We start from the raw sequence: 24447 nt of genomic DNA, 5'->3' as shown, positions 1-24447 counted from the left end.
GCAAGGGCACAGGGAGCAGGGAGGGAGCACGGCCAGAGCACCAGACCCTGATTGGCCAATGAAATATTCCATACCATGGAACATCATGCTCGCTATATAGAGGAGGGCTGGTGGGGAAGGAGCTCTCTCTCTCTCTCTCTCTCTCTCTCTCTCTCTCTCTCTCTCTCTCTCTCTCTCGCTTCCGGGATTGCGACTGTGGGATCTTGGTATCTCGGGGTCGCTGGCCGGGAACGGGCTGGGTGTTGGTTAGCGAGTGGTGAGCAATTACGTTGTGCATTGCCTGTTTATATATATATATATATATATATATATATATATTTTTTTTTTCCCTATCATCATCATTGTTCTCATTTTATTGCCATTATTAAACTGTTCCTATCTCAGCCTGCGAGTCTCCCTTCACCCCTCTGATCCCCTCCCCCATTCCCAGGTGGGGAGGGGGAAGGGAGGGTGACCGGCTGCGGTGGTTGGTCGCCGAACAGGCTCGAACCACGACACAGACAAATGACAATTTAAAATACCAGGGTTGTTTCATATAACAAACAGAAAACTGAAAAAAGATTATCATTTCAGTTACTATGTTTACCTTTCAATGAATTTGTGATTGCTTGCACATCTGTAGGGGGTATTAAGCAGAGCAATAGTTTTCACATTCGTTTTTCCAACACCTAAGGTTCAGATGAAGCATATGATCTATTTTACTCATTTCCAAGGGTAAACAAAATATCTTGGATTAAGTTTTATGAATGGCTTTTCAAGTGGAGCTCTGTAAAATGACTGAGTTATGCTATTTTGTTAAGATGAGGCAGACAGAATTAATGATTTTTCAGATAAGGAAATAGGACAGCAACACTTAGAATTTAAGTCATTAACATCTACATTACCATAGTAGAAATCAAATGCAGTGCTTTCTACATTTCTGTTTTAACTTATAAATCAGGGAGTTATTGACAGTTATTATTAACCCCGCACACCATCATTAAGTTATCAAAACATCCTGCTAATCAAGTCAATACAGTTTTCTTCTTCATTACTGTATTCCCAATTCATATTATCACCAGATTTCTTCTCAAAACAGAATCCACAAACCAAAACAAATAGCCTTTCAGTTATCTAGGATTCATCAATAAGCAAAGCAACAGATCATACTGCTTTAAAATTATTTTGTAGTTTTCACCAATGCTTTATTTGGAAGTGAATTGCAATGCCATTACACTATCCAATAGTGAAGTAACTGAAGACTTAGGAGTTAAGTGCTACTTGAACCACAGTAAGACAGGTCAGAGTGTTTTTTTTTCATGTTGGAAGTAACAATGGGATTTCAAAACCTGGCATGGTTTACACTGTTCATAACAGGTGGAACAGCATAAAATCAAATAATTCGTGTAACATCTGTAAACGTTACGTGCTTTCCTGCTGTTTACAGGTATAACCTCAGTAACCATCACTCATTTTGAGAGGGCTGATCAAAATGTCTATTAGTACAAAATTGTTGTTTATGATCCTCTTTCATTAATTACCTAATGCAGGACGTACAGAGCATTTAAGTTAAATATAGCCCCAGACTTCCACTGAAACAAAAATTACGCGCAAGTTCTTTCTAGTGTTGCAAGAGACAGCAAGGATCACTGAGCTAGCAACTATGAGATCTCTTATCTTGGCTGTCAATCAGCAGCCAGAAGCTGAAAGACTGAATTCTTTCTGCTGGACTTTTATTGCCTCTAGAAAGTTTCTTGTTCCAGGCAAGGCTGTTTAAGGCTTCTCCTTAAAGAGTTTTGCCTGACATAATAGAAATAAAATTAGGACTTTCATAAACATGCTACTACTCAAGTCAAGTTTGCCTGACACTTTATTTTCTAGTATAGAAGATAAGGTGTGAAACCTTCAGGATCTTTTGACTTCATATAAAAAAAAAAAAAAAAAAAAGCGCATTCTCAAGGTCTCAAGGGTTTTTTACCCTGCTTGTTGAAGTACGTCAGTAGAAACATAGGAATTTTTTTTGTTGCTAGTTTAAATCTAAACAGTGTGAGCTGCAGTTAATTTCTGGTCACATAGCTTTTGATAGCATTTAGTGAAATATTAGCATAATCAGTGTTCAGGAAGAAAATCTGTGTAAGCGTTCTTCCAGAAAATGGTTGAGTATTCCTAACTGGAAGCAAATTGTGGTGGCATCACACGACAAGAAAAAAGAAATTGAAGTATATCCCAGGGGATAGTTTTAGAGGAGACTCCGAACACGACATTCCTCTCCATTAATCAAGAATTTAACAAATACTCTTACAGATTTTCTCCAGGTGACTGAAAGTGGGCATCTCTTATACTTCATTAAAACTAAGTGAGAGTCACCATGTGGTTAGGATTCAAAATTTCAATCCAGTAGCCATCAGGATCCTGAACAAATGCAAGTCCTTTCATTTTACCTGTTAGAAAAAAAAAAACAAACAAAAACACACAAACACCAAGATAAAGTTAAGACACCATGACTAGTTCTTAATGTTAAATATAACTACCTGGAAACATTTTTTTCCTTTCTTTCCTTTTGCAGAAGAATTAGTTCAAATTTAGACATGTTCTAAAAACATCCAGATTAGTTTTTAAATCAGCATTAGATCTTTATATGCTAAATTTTCAATCTTACTCTCAACAAAGCTGTAGTTTAAAGTCACTTTGAAATTCTATTCTTTGTTGATTGAAGTTTTCTGCATATGCTCCTGTAAGTGTTCATCCTATAAATTCAGAGAAATATTTTTGCGCTCCAGGATGTTTTGACATATTTTCTTGAACTGACTTTGCCAGTATAAAATCCTGGGTTCTTCTGCCTTGTTCATCTCTCATCATTCTGGCCTCCACACTGAAGTTTTATGTTACTGTTTCTGACTTGTTTCCCACTCCCCCTGACCTCCAATCCTCCTACCCCCCACAATGTGGTTTACAGTACACACTTGCATCACTTCATAAAACAGAAAAATGTAGGACAGGAATGTTTTAAATTTTACTGTCAGAAAAAATATTACTAATTTAAAACAGGATCCCCAAAAGTTGTCTTCAACAGTAGATCAGGATAGCACATCTTAACATGTTACATTAAAGTGTTAACCACACACTTTAAATTATACTTGTTCTATTAGGCCATTCGCTGTAACAGAACTAACCTAACTCTTAATTTATTCCAGTTGCAAAAAATTCTGAGAGAATAGTAGATGTTTGATTCAGTAACGTAGGGAAAAAAAATAACATGTCTCAGCCTGCTCCACAAACAACAAATGAGAAGTCCAAAACTTTTTCCTCCTTCTTGGCATTTGCTGCAGCAATTTTATTTCTTGATGTTAAAAACCAGCTTTTGCTCTCTCCCTCTCTTGACTGCTTCAAGAGTTCTTTCCTGTGATTTATTCCATTTATAGTCTAAGCTTCCTCTTCTACGTACTTAGAGCTGTGCAGTGATACAGAGTCAAAGTCAGTATCTCTCACTTCAACTCCCTCAGGGTTCAACAGCTGCTGAAAAAATTACACAGGGCTCAGAAACTCTAAAACACCAGAAATATTAAGTTCAATTCTTAAATCAAGAAATCTGTGTTCAAGTTAAGTTTTCAGCTACACTTCTTATGTTTGCTTCAGTTGAGGGCACAGTGAGTAAGATCAAAATCACTTAAGTCTCTTTTCAACTGCTTGTTCTTATTCCTCTAGCAAGGAATCTAGAAAATCAATCCCAATATGCGTAAACTGAAGCTTCATGTACTAATGTTACTTTCAATCTGAAAAACACCCCACTGTTAGTACAGTAAGTCTAGTTTCTATGGCCAGAAGTGAGAAGTATCACAGATTTGTGCATGCTACTGAGTATTAGATGCCTGTTTTGGAATGCATTGGTCCTAAACCTCTCATGCTCATTAGGTCTATCCAGTTGAAAAACGAAAGGCTTCTCACCACTGATTTCTGCATTTTAGGCTATTTTAACATAGACATTCTTTGTTTATGTACTCTCTAGGCATTTGAGCTGTACATTACGCATTTTTTATTAAAAGTTATACAAGTCAAATATGATATAGACTAATGAGGCTATTTCTACCAAAGCTGACAGAACAGTTAAAATGATAGTAACTAGTAGGTGGCATTAGGTTGATTTAAATAAAAATAGCCAGAAAAGTCAGTTGTAAGGAGTGGGAGTAATTATATCTTCTGAGTTATCTTATTTTCATAGGATAAGAACCAAACAGACATGACGTGTTTGATCCATGTTAAAGTAAATTCTGTAATAACTCTAGGCAGTAGTATACATAGTAAAATGAGACATCAACAGAGCACATGAGTTTTACTGAAGGTCAGACTACATGCAGAAGGCATGTAGCTAGACTGATTAACTATTGTTGCCAAGATGGATCTATTGTCAGTTTTGCCCACTATGTAAGAACATGCAGGGGTAACTGGTTCTAGCACCTTCTAAGCAGTGGCAACTACAAGAAACCTATTACCCAGCTTTCCAGAGAGATCTACTAGACAGAATATATTAAAAACAAGGAAAAAAAACGACTTGCATTTCTGATCAAGACTTACCATCGTCTGGTTTCTTCACAAATTTCACTCCTAGTTCTTCAAACCTCTTACAAGCTTTATTGACATCAGGGACAGCAATTCCAATGTGTCCTGTTCAACAAGGTAAAAAGAGTGAAGTACACTGTAAGTATTGCTGGGTGTTCTAGGAAAAAGTTTGCTCAGCATTTCATCTTGTGCGAAATGTTTACATGCTGTAGTTCACATAAGACAGATATGATTGTATACAAGAAAAAACACTGCTTTCAGAAAGAACAACATTTTGGTTATTAACATAATTCTCCTTCAGAAAGTTGGCTTTTTGGTAATGTCATTTAAAATAGGAACTTCAGAGTTAAAATATATCATTTTATCTAGAGTGAGAAAAAGTAAGATTTTCAATCAAACTCTTTTATCTGTATTTCCTTTCTCAAAGCACATCCACACAAGATTTTGTTGCCTTTGCTCAGTTCAACAAGTACAAGGAGTTTATCATTAATGCTGTATTTGTAGGGACTAACACTAGCACTATGCAAGGCCTGAGCTTATAAATCAATTCAGCAGCTTTAAATGTCAAGTGGCTAGATTGAGCAAGAATCTTATTTCACAAGCCAGTGACCTTTCAAGCACTCAAAATATCAAATTGAGGCACACAAATATCAAATTGAGGCACACAAATATCAAATTGAGGCACACAAATATCAAATTGAGGCACACAAATATCAAATTGAGGCACACAAATACTATCTTCAGTGCTACAAATGGAATTCTCCTTCTAGCTTAAAATGGGTAACCAGTGGATTATAAAAATAGAAATCCAAATATAAGTCAGTCTAAACACAATAATCTGATACACAAGAGCAATTACTGTTCTTCATTCAGAAGTTACTATTAGAATGTGTTTGCTTGACAAAGGATTAGATTATTTATAAAAAGCGTCACTGTCGCTCATCACTCTGAAACACATTTGTTTACCTATGTTCACAATCTTTCACAGCATACATGCTGGAAGAAGAGAGATAAAGAATGAAATCCAAGTTCCCTTTTTTTCCTAGTGCTACCATGTTTTCTTCTAAGTAACCTACTGGAAAAGTCTTTTAATCCATAAAAGTTTAAAATATTTTCTCATTTAAAAAAGCCTACAGCATATACTTAACCTATAACTGTTGCACAGAATTTATATAGATGTTTTCTAAAAAACATTTTTCCCCAATACATGGGAGAAAAAATGTAATCACAATAAACCAAAGCTTAAAAACTACAAACACAAAACTAAAGACCTACCAAATCCTCGGGGATCTGAATTGCCATTGTGATAAGACTGATTTTCGTCATTTTCAGTGCCCCAGTTGCTGCAAGAAATAATTATTACATATTGAAGAAAAGCATCAAGATTAACAAATCCTAAATGTTCAGTTTCCGCAGGAGGATAAGTTGTTTTTCCTAAGAAACTAGAGAATTTCAGCTGTTGGCTGCATTCATTAAACTATCAAGATTTTCCCTAGTCCCAGGTCCTAGGGATAGTCTCCAGGCTAATCCAGTCACATTCACAGTCCCTTCTCTGGTATTCAGGTTCTGTTTTTGAATGAGGCAGAGACACCGCTGCCTCATGCAGATTAGAGAGAAGGTTGAGCTGCATAGGACAGTTTATTTGCCCACCACTGGGGAACCGTGACAGTAGCAGATCCTGAAGCTAAGCAAGGTAGTGGGTTCCTCGGGAGATTCTTTCTGCACAATTACAATGATTAGTAGTATTACCCAGGTCGTCCTGTTTTACTGGAATTGTATGCTTTGACTTAATACCTCTTTTGATTAGATTCCAAAAGAAATATTTATCCATTATTAGGACGCTCTGGGGACCCAAAAGAAAGTCCTAACCACACTGGGTTTTCCTAAATTCTGTGGCTTCCCTACCCAAATGGCATGGATACTCAAAATAGACCAAGCATTATCTCATACTTATGTACCACTGTTCACTTAGTAGTTTGACAGAGCTCTGAAAAGAGAAAGATTAAGCTTGCCAAATATCCAAGATCTCAGCCATATTTTAAGGTTATATGACAGTGAAGATATTTCCACAGTAATGATTACATTTTTTAATACAATCCAACAGGATTTATGCTCATCCATTTCTGTCTAATCACTGTTATCTAAATGTCATCTCTGATTATATTAATACTTACTGTGTCAGTTCCAGTGTAGCTTTTCTAGAGAAGGTCCAAGATGTTCTCTCAGTTTTATCTTTTGGGATATCATTTTTATCTTCATATGCCAGGAAATAGAGCGAGAACTTCATTGTAGGAAAGTCAAATTTTTGAAGCAGTCTAAAAGCAACAATTGTTTTGAAACAGTAACTTTAAAAGGTGATCAGGCAGCTTGCGAATAAACTGAGATGCCTCCCCCATGGGAGAATTATTGCTATGATTTTTTGCCTTTCTGACTGCAATACACACTTTAAAAGAGCTACATTTTGAACTTAATTTTTAACTTTGAATTCAAATAGAAGCACTCCAGAACGCATTACAAACCTATAAGAATTAGAAGAATCAAATGCTTAAAAGCCCAACTATCAGTAACTGAATAGCAAAGCCAGCACAAAGGCTCATATCTTGAGGTTGCCACACTGTTACTTGTCCATATTTCCTCAGAGGATCTTTATGTTTACCCACTTTAAAATATCACCAAGCAATAAAATAATTTAATTTGAAACTTAATCGTTCTGAGGAGCTTACTGGCACCAGACAAAGTTTAAGAACACAGCAGAATTTTAAAAAAAAAAAACAAACATATCTTTAGATGAATTATTTTTACAATTTCAATAACTAGGTATAATGATAAATTAATTTCAGATGTGACAATTTAAAGAACTAAAAACTAGCTGAAGTATACATTTTTATGTAGGCTGTCTAGACAAAACAAGTAGGTATGCAAAACAAATCTAAATTCTTTTTCAGTTTACTAGGTTTTTATTTTTTCACACCCACATCTGCACTGACGTGAAAGTCATTTATTTTATTTTAATCTGGACTCATTCCAAGATGCTTAAAAATATGCTAGAATTTTGTTTTGAAATAACTCATTTCCAATGTCAAGAATGTACAAAGAGCCTTGGCATAAACGTGTTAGGCTACTGCAGGACACCTGCCTCTCAACAGCCTTCTCCAAAAGACTGAGTTTGGACCGTGCCTCCAGTTTTCATTGCCTCAGTCTTTTATGACTGGAGGTGGTCGTAAGCTGCCTCTAAGAACTAGTAGAACACTTAATTTCAAAATCTATAGCAATGACTCCTGACTATAAGCACTGTCATAAAAGCTACCAATGAGCTGAGGGCTCAGTGAGGAGGAAGTAAGCATGTAAGACACTGATAATTAATGACCTACTTAAGAAAAAAAGAAATTTCTAGTCAAGGCCAATATTAGTTCATTTGCAGCTTAGGCATTAACTGTGCTGTGGGAATTCTCAGAGACTGCCAGACTGTCCAGCTGGGCATCAGCTGATGGACCAGCATTGTTTATATAGTTAGACCAATTAGTATAGTTACATCAAAATAACAAAAATTTTTCTTTTCAGAATAATAGTAGGGAAAAAAAAACAACCAAACAAACAACTTTTTGTGGTATACAACTTCTACTCACGTCATTCCAAGAACTCTTGTATAAAAATCCAGCGACTTCTTAGGATCCTTTACTCTTAACATTGTCTGCTGCAACAAAAAATCCTGTAGGAAAAAAAGTTTATTATTTATACATCAAGCAGAACTTAATTATGGGTATTAACAAAGATGCCAGTTAATAACAAATCTAAAACTAGCAGCGTTAGAAGTAATAACTAGAGTAGTACATTAAGCGTAAATAAAACCTTTTGTCCTGATCCCACACATACAGGTTTATGTTAAATAAATAGGCATTTGTAACATAACGTTTAAAACAGATAAACAAAACCACTACAGGTATCACTCAATACATATTACCAGTGGTATCAAAAAAAGGGTATCACTCTTATCTTTATTATTCTTTTACGAAGCTGTACTGCACATGAACCACTTTGCATGCAAGCACACTAGGAACATGAATATCTGATATTGGGCCTCAGTCCACACACAGAATTGAAATAAAGCTAAAGTCCTGAACTCATTATTTTTATTATTTCATTGCACAGGTGATAAATTTCTATCAAGCTTGGTGATATTTTGGCAGCAAAACCGGCCTGCAATTCTGTAAGGGCATTTTCTTCAATTTTCCACAGGGGAACTTTATATACCAAAGACTAACGAACAACTAAGTGGATGAAAACTGAATGGTAGAATAGCCTCAGCAGATGTATTAAAAAAAAAAAAAAAACCAAAACAAAACAAACCAACAGACGTATAAACAACAGAAATGCAATTACAAGGTCCTCCTAATACAGAGTAAAAATGTTCGGGGTGTTTTGGGGGATTTTTGTTGGGTTTTTTTTTTTTTTTTTTTCAGCCCTAGCAGGCGTTGGCTGAAAGGCCCTCGCAGCCCGCGCCCACCCTCCACCGCTCGGGGCTGAGGGGGGCTCACCACAGCCGGTCCAGCCGATCCGCCCTTCGCCGCGACCCGGGCCGGCCTTCACCGCCCGAGCCTGGGCCGCCCCCCGGCCGGTGACCCCGCACACGGCGGGGCGGCGCAGGCCGAGTGCCGGGGCAGCTCCCCGGGGCAGCTCCCCGCCCGCCCGCCCCTCTCGCACCCCCGTGCCGCCTCCCGCCCACCGCACGTCCCCCCGGCAAAGGGGTGGGGTGGGCATCGACCCTGCCGCAGACCCCCCAGGCGCCCTCATCGCCCCCATCCACCCCACCTTCGTGCTGGCATCTGGCTCCGAGCAGGCGCTGTAGGCTGCCTCGTCGCTGAGGCCGCTGAGCTCCGCCGGGGCCGCCATGTCGGGAGAGGAGGAGGAGGAGGAGGAGGAGGAGGAGGAGGAGGAGGAGGAGGAGGAGCCGCCGCAGGAGCCGCCCGCGGGAAGGCGGGGTTCCGCCCCGCCCCGCCCGGGGAGGTGCCCCAGCAGGCCCCACGCTGCCCCTTCGTTCCCATTGGCCTTAACGGGAAGGATTCTCGTTGGCGGGGGAGTTAATTAGCTGAGGCGTGAAATTAAACAGTGGATTCCCCGCGTTGACGTGGCGATGTGTCCCTCTAGCCGCCGCTCGCAGGCCGGGGGATACCGTACCCGTTTCCCCTAGCATGGTGTTTTGTTTTGTTTGTTTGTTTGTTTTTGTGTTTTATTTTGTTTGTTTGTTTGTTGTTGTTTTTTTTAAACCTTTCCAACTGGCGGTAGTTTGGGGTAGTTTGGGAGGTGGGTCTTGCGCCGCTAGCCCGGCGTACAGACGCGCCCGCGGTGCGCTCCGTTCGGTGCTGACGAAGTAGCATCTGACACCTTCAGAGCTATACAGTGGCGTTTAGTGAAAATAATTATTCGAGGTCTAAAAGAGAAGAATGATATTTATTTCAAAAACCTCAATTCGAAAACCAAGATTGAATACTCCGGGAAAAAAACAATACTTTTTTGATAGCTGAGACGAAAGCGCTGCCGCCGTGCGGAATTCCGGCTGCGTTACTTAAGTAGCTTCCGTAGGGGCGGTTAAAGCCAGCCCCGGTGTCGCGCCGCTGGGCAGAGCTGTGCGGTGCCCCAACACCCCCTTCACGCCAGAATCACAGTTCAGCTGCTGGGGCGGAGGAGGGGGGAGAGGCCCGGGGCGCGTCGCATTTTGGCCGGGGCCGGCGGCGGCGGCGGCGCGCGGGGCTGGGGCCGAGCCGCACGCGCCGGCGCCTCCGCAGCCGTTACCGCCCGCCCGTAACGGCCGCCTCCCCCTCAGGGCTCCGCCGCGGCATCGCCGGGCGCGGGAAGCGCTTGCTCCCACTTCTGAGGGGGCGGGAGCCGGCGGTCGGGCTGCTGGGGCGCGGCTCGCCGCTCCTGAGGCACGGCTCCAGCCAGGTCGGTGAGGTTCTTCGCCTGCGTCTCTCTGCCAAAGCCGAAGCGCCGGTTATTACACCTCAGCTTTTCAAAAAGAGAGCCAGAAGTCGGTATTCCTTCTGCTCTGTGCTCGGGGATCCTCTACTGTCCTTTCCGTCCTTCACCTCATCCTCCCCCTACCTTATAAGACCAGTGCTGGAAATCAGACTCACTTTTTTTTGCATTAACAAGACTTAGAGCACCCTGGAAGGCATGAAAAATTTTAATATAAAAAGCACGTGAGCTGTTACAACTAGGGTAGGTAGCCAGCTGGAGTTCATACCGGTTTCTGAAAAGTGTGAAAATCTCAGCTGAGCTAGCTGACAGATGTTTGGAGAGTCAGGGAGCAATGCCAGTATACAATGTGGTCTTGGTTTCTAAGGAGAGCTGTGAGAACCCCCACCTCTCTCAAGCTGTAGGGGAAGGCGTCCAGCTTCAAGAGAACCAGATAAAAGGCAAGGAAATTAACATCCAACCTGTTCCACCTGAGTGTTGAGGAGTAAGGTACCACTGCTAACCTTATAGATGACCAGCCCAGTTAGATAAGCATGAAGGAAAAGGAATTAATTAGTTTAGATTTTACTTTTCGTGTGTGTGTTTGTTTGCTACTTTAAGTTGTTTTTTCTTAGTGTTTTTACTTTAAGAAAGAGACAAACATTTTTTATAATAGGTGATTGCATGACAAATCCATAGAACTTACACACACCATATAGCCACTTTGGTGATCATGGACGAAAGTAAGGAGCTAGTAATGTAGCACCAGGTATTGCTTTTCGTGTCAGCCTCACTTCTGATTTTCTATTTCTTGAATCGGGCATTAGTGTCTAAGAGAGTATATAACACAGTTGCACCTGTTGTTGGCTGCCCCAAGGCCTTGCAAAAACTACTTGGTAATTCTCAATAGTTATTTTAATCCTTACCATAAGGTACTAATTTGAGTAGAATGGTACTTTCCATGCTTTTGTTTTTATCTGTGATTCTGCGTATGACCTTAAGGCATATCTTAACATTTGTTTTATAAAGTATTTCTCCATTATAATGTCCCTGTGACACTGAACAAGCTACTTTTAGAGGAAAATTTAGACACAAAGTAAGGGGTTTTGGTATAGCTCTACTGATTATTACAGTGCATTAAAACTAGTTGCTCAATCTGTATGTAGATTTGAGCACACTGAGTTAAACAATTTTTTCTATATGTATGTGAGCATTGAGATTTAACCACGTGAGATTGATGGCAGACAGCAAATGCAAGTGGATGAATATACTCCCTAGTAGGAAAACATGGAGGAAGAGGATTTAGATGCTTCTTTGTAGCCCTGGATGATGAGCTTTGGATTTACAAACCAAACCTTTCCTGTGTGCTGGTAGAGTAAAAAGGCAAAGAAAATGAAAGGAGCCACCTTTGCATAACAGCCAACTGTTTAGTAGTCAGCCATGAATATACTTTATTTTGGGCCATTTTAGAAATCCTCATCTAGGACGATTAACTTGCACGTTAATCCTGACTACCAGGAGATGGACTGAGAAATTCTTTTCTGCTGTTGAAGAATGGCAGCTGTTCCCTATAAACTACAGTGTTCCAGGGTTTAGGCACAGAATGAAGAGAAAGTCTGACATGGTTTAGTTATGCTGAAGATATCTGATGCTAAATTATTTTTTTTTTCCACTGAAAACATACCACCCAACACCCGCCATTTTGCATGACTTCTGTAAACACACATGTTAAGAATATTGTGTATGGCGGGGCATTTGTATAAAAATCATGTGTAACTGCTTATGTGAGCAATGCTTTAAGACGTCTTACAGAAGTGTATGCAAGTCTTTTTGTAAGCTGAGTTGCTGAATATGTATATATATTTTGCAAACTAAAATTTAAATCATTTATATTCTAAACCATTTCTATTTCTCAGTAATTAGATATTCAGAGGAAATAATAATATTTGTAAAATTTATTTATTATAAAGATATTCACAAAATATAAACGTATGAAAATTATTAAAAAAAATCTTTCTGTAATTATCTTCAGTTTAACATTTGTAACTTATCATAAAATGTATATCAAATGTTATCTTAAGAACTCGAAGAGGACTTGATGAGGCTAATAAATTTATATACCTGGGAAGTCAGTTTTGGGATGCTGTCATTTTTTTCATTCTCTACCTTGCTCTTTCTTTCCATCTTCTTGAAAAGGTAGACTAGAAAAATTGAATTGTTATAAATGCTTTTTGTTTGTTTGTTTGTTTTTTACAAATTTCAGATGTCAGAATGGAGGGGGTACGAAAAAATAATAAAGAAAGTTCAAACACTGTAGAAGATGCTGGGCCCAGCCTTGTTGCCACAAATAGTGCTGGGCCTAATCAGGCTGCAGAGAGTTCTGTGCCTGCTCTTGTTGTACCAGAAGATTCTGTTTCCAAACCAATTCTCCAAACTCTACAAGTAGCAAACTTTTCCTCTTCCCAAGAGTCTTTTTCTATTGCAAGCCGCAGGTTGTCCAGGTTTTGCCGGAGCACTAGTGGAGTTCTGTCCTTCCAAGAAGTTTTGAAAGAAAAACAGGTTTAGTATTTAACTTTAGGTCTTCAGATAGATTTCTGGTTCTTTTCTCAGATGATTAAATTTGGTTTATATTAATTGTTTCTTTTTTATTTTTCTTTCCTTTTTTTTTTTTTTTTTTCCTTTCATTTTTATTTATACTCAGTTCTATTATTAAATTATTCCTGGTAGAAAATGAATGAGTCTTTGTTTTTAATCTTTGCAGTATTTTAAGATTTTCTTTCAAATAATAGAGCAAGGAAGCAGGAGCTATTAACTGAATAATTTAAGCTGTGTACAGTTTTACTTCAGTGTAGTTCCTGCAAACATTTGCCCACTCTAGATACTTAAGTTTTAAATAGATGTTGTGACCTTTCTGTATTGATATAATAAATTGAAATATTGATTGTGAAAAAAACCCCCACAGTTAATATGGCACATAAATACCTTGAAATCTAGCTGTAACATATTTAATGTTTGCTTTCCCTTGACATATCCTCAGAGTTGACTTTACATTTTATAATAATTCTTAATAATTTGTTCTTCTGTTAGCCTCTGAAAATTTATGTATTTTTAAAGAGTAGAGCAGGTATGTAGTCTTATAATACAAGACAGTAGGTTTCAGCATTAGTTGCAAGTTAAGTAGCAGGTCATTGTATATTTTGTATGTTTTTAGTTTGAAAGGCATATTTAACGTTTTAGGCTCGATACAAAGAAGCAAGAGAACGTCGAAGAACAAAAATTGATGCTTCATATAAATACATATTTGAAGTTCTCAGTGTCAGGCTAGGCTTAGACCTACCAACTGTGGAAGAAATGATTTTGGATGCCCCATCGGTGAGTCTGTGCATGTTCATTGATTTCAATTTTTAGTCAAAATATGTAGCAGATTGCCCCTTTGATATAAAGTGTTATCCATCATTTAGATTGTTTCTGCCAGAAAATGTGATTAATAAGGCACACAACTCATCTAAAATGATTCCTGACTAAATCATTCAGTTTATTTGCAAATCTGCCAGGAAACTATTCCCAGGATTCTTGATTGTGGCTTTTTCATCTTACTTATCTCAAGGAAAGCATAATTACTGCTGTTATTTTGACTCAAGGGATTTTTGTCACATCCACCAGTTCTAACAAGTTTTATTCATCACAGCCTGACATTATTATATTCTAAAGATGACAGTTTTTATTTGTTAAGCAAGGCCTTACTGAAATGCCAAAGATTCTGCAAAAAATGTGTAACTTCATAGGAACAGTTTGAAAATTAAGAGTGTTATTTAGTAATAAGAGGGAAGAATAATCCTGTACCATTTAATTGATGTAATTATATTTGAAAAGACCCATCAAATAATTTTCAGTTTTGAGTACTTCATTTATTTTGAATGCTTAAAAGATGGGACAGTGGGTTTGTAGAATGAGTAGATCGCAAACCTGTGGAACTTCTGAAAGCTCAGTCACTCTTTGTGTGTCTTTAGTATTTTCTTTCACAGTGTTTCAAAGTGCTTGAACAAACAGAAGCAACCAGCTAAACTTTTGTTCTAGTAGAGTAACAAAAATCAGTATGGCTCTGTGTGAAAAAATATGATGCTTACCTTCTCTGATTGCATGATGTTATTTTTGTCTGTCAGAGGGATTTCACTTAGCATTCAAAATTCAGTCAGATACTGTCTCCTTTTATCAAATATTAGGGCTTCAGCTGTTCACTTACAAGCCAAATTTAGTCCCAATCCAAATTTGTTGGATGTTTACTGATACTATATATCATAATATGTACATAAACAGTTTTGGTTTTTCTTATGCTTACACAACATAGAGGTATTTTTAAGTGTTGTCAATGAGCAAACATTTCTTTTTTTACAGTTGCTAAATGGTATATAGTTTTAGATTATCCCAACTTCATGTAAAACTGCTGTTCTACACTGAGTTTGATTCATTCAGACTATTGAGAACCTTTGGGTTCTTAAAACTTTTCTTTTTTAGTTTTGGTTGTTTAGTTGTTTGTTTTGTTTTTGGGGGGATTCTTTTGTTTTGTTTTGTTTTTTTTTTTCCCTGTCACCAGGACTATCCGAAAACTTTTTATGTTTGACAATTTGTCAGATTTTGCTTATTTATAAACAGTTTAGGCTGCTGGTGCTGTGTCAACATTGTCCTTTGACAAATTATCAGTTAGTAAATTCCCATTTACCTGTCATGTCTTTGACCTCCATGAGTTTTTACCCTTTAAAGCATTAGTCTGTATGTTTATTCATGCAGTGAGTGTTTGTACCATATGGTTTTGAATCAGAAGGTATTTGCAGAAGCAATAGCCACAGGGATAGCTCACATCTTACTTCCCGTGTAAAATCCTACAAGCCCAGAAGTTACTGTTGCCTTTATCTTCCTCTTAGATTTGAGTGCTTTTTGTAGTAGTGAATCTCCTTCTGATTTTTGTCATTTTCCCTCCAGTACTTTACCAATTTTTCTTTTCTTTCGTTATTTTTGAGGGATTTGTTTCTGTATTTTTCTCAGTTTTAACCCTGTTACTCACTAGTGTCTAATAATCAAAGTGAAAGCTCAGCATGCATTTCTAGAGCTGTCTTGATTTTACTTCTTTTACTTTTGCACAACGTTGTCTTATCAAAAGAGTGAGTTTAAATTTTGTCCATCTGGGTGTCACGCATTTTCCTACCACTGTTCTGATTCAGTTTTTATATTTGTTTATCTTGGGGGAAAAAACCCATGCTCATAAGAAATATACCACATCTGGAGGTGTATGCTTTGTGCTTGAAGAGTTGATGTATCTCCAGACATACGTGCTAGCTAGATTTATGACTTTTTTTGATGAGGGGGAAATGGGAGGTCCCACTACCGAGTTTGAGCCCTTCAATCGGACAGTTTGAATGCCCAGTCACATCTTGTTGAGTTAGTCATTCTTGCAGGTAACTACAGAGACTGTGAAAGAAGCTGGATTTTTACCAGATGAGTACCTTCTACTCTTCTCCAAACCTTCTTTCAGTGCTTTTCAGAGTTCTGTTCTCTTCCTGCTAAATCACATATCCTGGTTTTACCACGTCACACAAATTGCCTAGTGCAGCTTGAAAATTCAGATTTTGGAAACCTTGGCTAGAATTTTAGGCAAGTTCTTCAGAATGTTAATCCATGCACAAGCAGTGTTTGTTTCAAAGCTTTGCATCCTTACTATCCAAAGCACCTTGTATAACATGTCAAAATCAAAATGGCCCCCCAGAAACCTGTAGTGTTTTAGTGTGGCCAGTTTATGGACAGTTACAGCAATCTAATTATGGGCAGCATGGTCTCCCTCAGATGTGATCTCATTGTCTTTCTAGATGTCAGTAAAATCTTTGTCTTCATTAAAAGGTTTTGGAGCCAATGTGGCCGACTGATGTCTCCAGAATAAAATCCGTATGTGTCATGTTACTCCTCTTTTACAAATTAATATTTCACATTTAGGGGTAGTGTAACAGTAGCAGGGTATGTCAAGTCATGCAAATCTGCTGTGTATGTTTCTAAGTCTTTCATGACTAGTTACTTCCAGTTGATACTTTAGGCTTACAGATCTCTCTGAGTGACAGAATATCCTCCAGTGTCTCTACATTAATGGAGAAGACCATAAACATTTAATATATAGTTATCAGGAACTAGACCATCTGTATGTGCAGGTTCAGTACTTGAAGGCAATATTTAAAATATCTATTATGTTGTTTTGTAACTCCTCACAATATTTGAAGATAAACATTACATGCCATCAAAACTTTAAACAGTGTCATGGTCAAATTATTTTTGCATGTCTTAAAGGCACATAAAGGTATTTTGAGTAACAAGTATTCACTTTTTGATTTAACAGTTGAAAGCCTTTGATTCTTTTTTTGCCAAGGGAGGAAGTAAAACACTGAAAGTTTTCTATCAAGAAGGAGAAGCACCAGGAATAGGTAATTTTTTAACAATGTTAATATATGCAAATCTAATAGTGCCTTCTATTGTCAATTTTATTTAATGTTTCCCAGAATAAAATCTGTTTTCACTTGTTCATAATTTTGCAGACTTTTGCTATAAGGACTGAAAATTAGTATTTTAAATTCTTGCTTCAAGTAAAATTTTTTAGAAAAAATTCAGCCAATTTTAGCCATTCTTGGAAGGAAGGCTGTAAGTTTTTCTGAAATCTTAAATTGGTTGCAACTTTTTCTTACAGGAGTTATGCCCCCAGTTCATTAGAAAGTACTTTCATAAAACCTGTCTGAATTTGCATTTATTATTAATATTTGAAATTTTTTAGTTTTCATGTGCTCAGTAGAGAATTAGAAGTTAATGACTAAAATCCCTAATGATTCTCTAAGCACTGATTATGTTGTTCCCTTACCTATTTACATGAAATGGTCAAGTTGCATAGGATTATATCCACAGAGGACCTGAGGGTATCTCATATTCTCTACTTTCTCACTTAGGCATGATATCTTGTTTGATAGGGTGAATATGAATAAACAAAGTACCTCAGCCACCAGCAAATTAACCCAAAATGATCGACCTGAGCAAATTCCCTTTTCAGTGCAGTACAATGCACCAAAACTGCTTTATAAGACATATATATTTGTTGTAGAGTTTTAATTGTGTAGTTACAGCCATGAATTCTGTTGGTTTGATTCTCTTACACAGAAAAGATGAAAATAAATTATTTCTGTGTTGAAATTTATTTTACTATATTGATTTTAAGGATTTTGTAATACCTTTACTTTTAAAAAAAGTGACACCTATAAAATTCTTTTCAGAATGTGGTCGGACGATTCCAGGAGTTGCAAAAGGAAGTAAAATCATGCAATTGTATGTGGACAACATGCCGGACAAATTCATAGGAATATGCTTATTTTTTGTTCGTTGTAAGAATGACAGCCCTATAAGTGCAAAAACTATACATGAGGTATTCTCTCATATACTTAAAACACTAAAAACTTTAGAAGTAGTTATTTTTGTTTTATTAGTTGTTTCATTGTTGTCACATAACTAAAGTTACTGCTAACTGCATTTTTTCAATGTTAAGCTATATCATGCTCTTTGCTCTCCTTTTTGGGTAGACAATGAAAGCTGTATTACTTCGGCAAATACTCACGATACCTTGTGAATTCAGTGTCTTACAGGAGTCTTGTTAAAGAAGTCAGCATTTAGATTAATTTATCATTCTCTATGCTGTTTTTGAAGAGGTTAAAGCCACGAAGTTAATTTTAGATGTAATCAAAATCTCTAAACTAGAAGGACTCACTGAGAAGGCTTTGTTGCAAATACCAGGAGAGGGAAAGTTTACTTGTACCTTTCCTTTTTATGTGTCATTGAATGTGTGAAATACACATTTATCCTATCTAAATTACGTAGCATGAGTTTTTCTGCTTTACAAGACAAATTCTTAGATAAGTGTGGGGTTCATTCTCATTTATAGCTACACATTCTAATACTTGGGCAGTGCTCAAGGAACTCTAAATTGATAAGAATCAGTCTTATATATGTATCTTCTAATTAATATGATTTCAAATTCTTCAGACAGAAAATCCTTTATTGATTTATATACTTTATATTGTATATTAAAAATGTTTTATTCCTTTTGAGAGCTGAGGAGGTGAAAGGGGAAAAGCACTATTAGAAGTAAGATAAAAGATCTGTATCAAGAGTCTCCGTATTGGTCATAAATATTACTTTTGCATCAAATTCCTTACTGAAGTCATGAGAAGGAAATTTATGTTCTAGGAAGTTTGTTACATGAAGTATGTTAATATTTGCTGATTTGTAGGACACTTAAAATATTAGAATATTTTATTAATAAATAGTCAGAACTTATAAAGTTTATTTTTGGAGAGTAGACAAAAATTTCATTTAATCTGAAGTAATATACATTCAGTCAGATAATTGCTTATAATACAACTTCAGATATGGACATTCAGAGCATTTTTGCTACTTGCATTTCATTACTTAGTACCCAATTATGGGGTACTAAGTAGATGGGGACATCTAGAATATTTTTAATTGTTATGTGCTATTTTAAAATTTCCAAACTTCCTGTGTGATAGAGAAATTACAAAAATATAACCTGTTAGCCTTTTAAAACTGTATTAAAACATTATTGACTTCCCTTTTATTATTGAAAACAATATCTTATGGTCACATTGTAGGTATCAGTATTTTGTAATGATTTTGTCTCCTTAAATTAAAATTTTCATTGACAAAGTGGAGTGCCTTTATAAAAAAATATACACTGATTTTATAATACTGTTTCCAGTCTAATTTACTACATTACTAATAACCATTCTGTTACAATGCAGGATATATTCTTTGGTGTTTTGGATGCCACTGAAGGACTCCTACGTGGTGTTAGGAATATGATAGAAAAGATTTTTCTCCCTGCTATCCTTGCAACAAATAATTGGGGTGTTTTAAGTCAGACCAAACAGAATACAAAAGACAAACAGAAATTCATAGAAACAATCAACCGATACCTTTCATTTTTAGAAGGTAAGGATTGCATTTAGGAAGCAATCAAACTAGAGGAGGTCTACTTAAGAATTTCTATCTAAACGCAGTAGCAGATAGGTAGGGAACTTTTCACATACTGCAAGTGAAAATAAAATGATCAAATACTTCCATAATAAATACATGGGTAGATTATTTACTTATGAAAATACTCTAGTGAGATGTTACTTTTAAGGAGGAACATGGGATTTAAGATAAGAACTTTCTGCTTTATGTGAGTGCAGTAAAATGGCTATTGTATTGAAACAACATTGATTGCAAAAGTACATTCCCAAATTTAAATTGTTTATACTGGTAGAAATTATTTTTAGAGTCTTAATTGGTTCTGTGTTGTAATTGCTTTTTTTTCCAGGGGCTATAATAAGCATTGAAGGAACTGTTGAGTTGAAAAAAATAGATTACATTAATTTTTCTAAACTCCAGTCCTTTGAGAAAATAACGGCAGCAGCTGAGAATCCTGACATGGTTCACCAGCTAGAGGAAGTCCTTATGATATGGTATAGACAAATTGAACGGGTAAGCTGTTGTTTTAACACATCAATTCAGCAGAAATATGGATAGATATTTATAAATTATATATGAGACCTGCCTGAAGTTAGATGAAGGCTTCAGCTGCATCTCTACCAGAGTAAGAGAAGTGCTTCACTTCTATGCACAACTGAAGTTAAATAGGTAGTCCTTATCCCTAGGAACTTACAGTCTAACAAGAATAACAGTTTCTGAACAGTTAACAAACAAATATCAAGAACCAGAGGACAGAAGTATGGAGAAGTGATAACACTGGTGAGGACCTCATATATATATATACGGCTAGGTATACTCTATACATTACCTGTTAAGTTTTTGCTGCCAGTCATAGTATGAGATACTACTTTTGGAAAGATCTTTGACCAGGCCCACTAGGGCATTTTTTGTCCTGTGTAAATCTTACATGCTAAGGTCAAAGTTATCAAAGAAATTAATGTGTGAGACTTCAATGATAAAGTACAGAACCCTTTGTCAAAATACAGAATCTGTGTAGACTGAGGCATACTCTACTTATAAGGGCATACTATGTTTAGTGTGTTTAGCTAACAAGAATAAAAGTGTAAAAAACATGTAAAAGGAGTGGACTACATGTTTATCAACATATAAATTAGTACATTTATGAGTTTATGTCTGATATTTAATGTTGTTATTAAAATACTTCTTCAAGTTTTTTACAGGTGAAGTTATGTTTGGTGCATTTCAATCCATAGATTCTAATTCATGAAAAAAATATGGGTATATGCTGAGATTCACCGAGTTTATGACAGCACCTTAACATATGTATTAGTTGCCTTATTTTTCATGTGTCAATAACTATAAGCTTGTTCCTTTTTAAGTTAGTATCCTCAGAGTGTTTCTTCTTTTCTTCTTTATAATGATTTGTCTATTCTCTATAGTAAATTTTTTTTTTTTTTTTTTTCAAATTGGTTGCAGGTTCTACTTGACAGTAAGCAGATGAGGAAAGAAGCCGATGATTCAGGTCCACTGACTGAACTAGAGCATTGGAAATGTATGTCTGCTAAATTTAATTTCATTATTGAGCAGATCAAAGGACCAAACTGCAAAGCTGTCATTAATGTTCTGAACATTGGACATTCTAAACTACTAAAGGTAATTGCTTGGGGGTTTTTTTTGTGTATAATTTTTTTTCACTATAGTAGGCAAAGCTTTGGTATTTGTTTTGTTTCATCGCATCTAAGAGAGATTTCTTGAGAATTGAGAGGAAAATTTAGATATATATTAGAAATATTAATAGAAAGAACAGGATATTTTTAGAGATACAGACAAAAGTTATCATAAATGAAAATAACTTTTACTGCCTTCTTTGACAATGCCTTTTAAAAATTAATTTACTAAAGTTTACTTCTGGCAAATCAGTGCAAGTTAAAGAAATAATTCACTATGCATGTAGTTTTTTACAGTACTGTTCTCCTTCTAGATGTGGCAAGAGTTAGATGCCAGAATCACAGATGCAGCAAATGAATCAAAAGATAATGTAAAATACTTATGCACACTTGAAAATGTTTGTCAGCCCCTTTACAGCTATGATCTTGTAAGTATGCCTTTCATCATTCTATGTAAATCCCTAAACTATGTTTAAAGAATGTCCAGGGCAAAATAAATCTTCTTTGTATTTGCTTAAAAGTAATATTTTCTATTTTAATTTTCTATTTTTCTGGTTTTGGTTTTGTTTTGTTTTTGTTTTTTTTTTTTTTTTCCCTAAATACCTGTCAAGCTAGGTGTTAATGCATTCGTTTATTCTATATTACATAAAATACAGTATTTAAAAATATGTATTTTATCAATAAATGTAAATACATGATTGCCTAGTAAGTCAGTATTGCTGCCATTATTATTTTTAAAATGAGCTAAAACAGGTACATATTTTATAATGCAAGAATATCAAAATATCTTTCATAGAGAATTCCATATGTGTCAATGAATAATCACACAGCTGTAACCACAATATGAAAATTTCAGTTATATAGAGAATAATGAAGCCTACAGAGGTCTTAATTGGGTAAATTAATATTTTGATATTGAAAATGGTTTTAGCTGCTTCTATTTGCAGAAGTACAAGCTAGTCAGAATTTAAATAATTGGTTGTCCATGTAGACTAGGTATCCCTAGCTCATGGTAACAGTTATTAGTTTTAATATTGACTATTAATTATTATAACAGGTATATGTTTCTAATGGCTGTTGCAGAATAAGGTGGAAGGAGAAAATCCCATAGGAAAAATTGCTGCTTCTGCTTTGGTTTTTAGTCCTCCTTGTTTTGGTCCTATCTGCCTCCTGTTCTCTCTCGGGAAGTGTTGCATTTCTCTTGAATTTCTGGCATCTTAGATCCTACTTCTAAGTTTTAACTGAGGGCAATCAAAAATTCTGTGATAATACATGACACAGAACTGATACTACATCAGGGAGCAGAAGAGGGTAGTACGACGTACTACTAAAACGCTCTTTATCTTCATCTCTTCAGAGTACCACTAGAGGGTGCCAGGAACCGGGCCATAATCACGAGCTGCTTTGTACAAGTTACTAAGATAAAATTATTTTTATCTTAAACACAGACATTTGTGGGTGGAAACCCATTAATGGGTTCATCATTTTACTAATATGGGATAATTAACTATAGTTCTTTGTTTAATCTGGAAGAATTTGGATAAATATGAAATTTTATGTCATTTCTTGTAACACTGTTCCGGAGATCAAGATAATTTAGTTAGGATTTTCTATGGTATTCAGTTTAAAAACAATGATGCCCAAGTTAAATATATTTTGTTTTAAAAAAGAACTAAATTCTGAATTGAATTTAATTTAATATCAGATATTGAAAAGTATTTTAAATATTAGTGGATTAGGAATGGAATACATACAGATTTAATATGATATTTAGTGTGCGCATAAAATATAGCATTTAGTGTGTGCAGTGCCACACACAGTCACGTTTGTAGCTGAAGTGGGTTACTATATGAAAATTTAGACTGAGCATTTAACTTGGGGCTTTGAATAAGAGAAATCTCTATACAGTCCAGTATTCAGGGTTTTATTTTTATGTCAAGGATTAAAAAAGGCTACTGGTGGACTCAGAATCTCTTGATTCCTTTTGAGGGGCAGGGGGAGAGGAGGAGGGGAAGGGTGATAAACAACATGTGGACACTGAGAATTGTGTTTATACTATATAGGCTTTCTTTCAGACTCTTCTGCCAAATGCAAATGCCTGCTCTGTCTACCCACAGTATTAGTGTGGTTACTTTTGAGTTTGAAGCCCAAAGTTAATTTCAGGAGCTTGGCTCTTGAGAGGTGACAGTCGAAATTACTTTTTCTTGATATTCTGAATTGCAACTCTGATAAATCATTGATATTGTTAATGAATTACCATTTTCTACTTATATTTTATTTTTATTTTCCAAAATATTTTAGAAGTGACTGAATTACAGAGCACTTGTAATACCACAGTTTGAGATTAATGATATGAACAATGATTTAATGAAACACTTAAAAGATTTAGATATTCCATATGATGATTGAATGAATCAGGAACTCATTACTGAGATTAACATTGTGACAATTATTTCATGAGTTTTGTGAAATTTCTGAATGAAACATTTTATGTAATGATTGTAATCACAATGTAATTGCATGAAGTATACTTAACAGCTGTACTTGAAGGAAAGCAAAAGTATTAATCATAGACAACCACTATCAACTCCCAGAAGAATACTTCCTTTTGTACCAAAAAATGCAACCTGTACTTTTTGAATCAGTGTTCAATTTTGATCATCAAAACAGCATATTAAAAATATTCATATTAATGTCTTTAATTTGATTTCTCGCTAAATCATCTAAGAGTTTTATTGGTTTTATTAGTTGAGGTTTAAAAATTTATTTAGCATGATTAACTTTTATTTTTCAAGAAACCTTTTCGTAAGATGCCATGGCATTTTGAAGATTGGTTCATGTGATTTAGGGTAAAATGTAATTTAGAAGTTGTGAATAGATTAGAAATACAGTTACTAAGAATAGAAAGTAAAATTTTTCTCAAAACTCTGCTTTAAGGTATCAATGACACATGGAATACCAAACTTGATAAATGCTATACGAATGATTCACAGAGTTTCAAGATATTACAATACTTCTGAAAGAATGACATCATTGTTTATAAAGGTAAATATATTAAGTGTAATATTAATCGTAAAAATTATGTGATTTTCAGAAAAAAAAGCTAATTTTGTTTAAATCAGTAGGACAGCTGATAAAAAATGGTAATAAATAGTGGGTGTCTGCATGGGAAAGAAACTGTTGGTCAGGAGAGGATTGAACTTGATTTAGAGACTTGTCTTCTGGAAGGAACTTTATTCTTATTCTTGGTTCAGCAAAATGA

General features: G+C 36.1%; 2 protein-coding genes across 2 annotated transcripts in view; one reads left to right on the top strand and one right to left on the bottom strand.

Moving 5' to 3' along the window:
* Positions 1-1159: 1159 nt before the first annotated feature.
* GLO1 (glyoxalase I) lies at positions 1160-9475 on the bottom strand. The gene is made up of 6 exons (XM_042789821.1): positions 9346-9475; positions 8163-8245; positions 6711-6851; positions 5812-5879; positions 4552-4641; positions 1160-2420 (listed from the first exon to the last, which is right to left on the bottom strand). Exons 1-6 carry the CDS (start codon positions 9424-9426, stop codon positions 2332-2334), a joined length of 552 nt encoding a protein of 183 aa, XP_042645755.1. The 5' UTR covers positions 9427-9475; the 3' UTR covers positions 1160-2331.
* A 3284-nt stretch (positions 9476-12759) lies between these two features.
* DNAH8 (dynein axonemal heavy chain 8) overlaps positions 12760-24447 on the top strand; it is a 138695-nt gene continuing 127007 nt past the window's right edge. Inside the window, exons 1-9 of the mRNA XM_042789612.1 lie at positions 12760-13047; positions 13726-13860; positions 16868-16952; positions 17787-17935; positions 19326-19515; positions 19886-20049; positions 20995-21171; positions 21500-21613; positions 24123-24230. Of these exons, the coding sequence (XP_042645546.1) occupies positions 12760-13047; positions 13726-13860; positions 16868-16952; positions 17787-17935; positions 19326-19515; positions 19886-20049; positions 20995-21171; positions 21500-21613; positions 24123-24230 (1410 nt within the window). The remainder of the gene's footprint in view (positions 13048-13725; positions 13861-16867; positions 16953-17786; positions 17936-19325; positions 19516-19885; positions 20050-20994; positions 21172-21499; positions 21614-24122; positions 24231-24447) is intronic.

This window comes from Tyto alba, unplaced genomic scaffold (assembly GCF_018691265.1).
Source record: "Tyto alba isolate M040663 unplaced genomic scaffold, T.alba_DEE_v4.0 Super-Scaffold_16, whole genome shotgun sequence".
In the NCBI taxonomy this organism is placed as follows: domain Eukaryota; kingdom Metazoa; phylum Chordata; class Aves; order Strigiformes; family Tytonidae; genus Tyto; species Tyto alba.
This window is presented reverse-complemented; position numbering and strand designations above follow the sequence as displayed.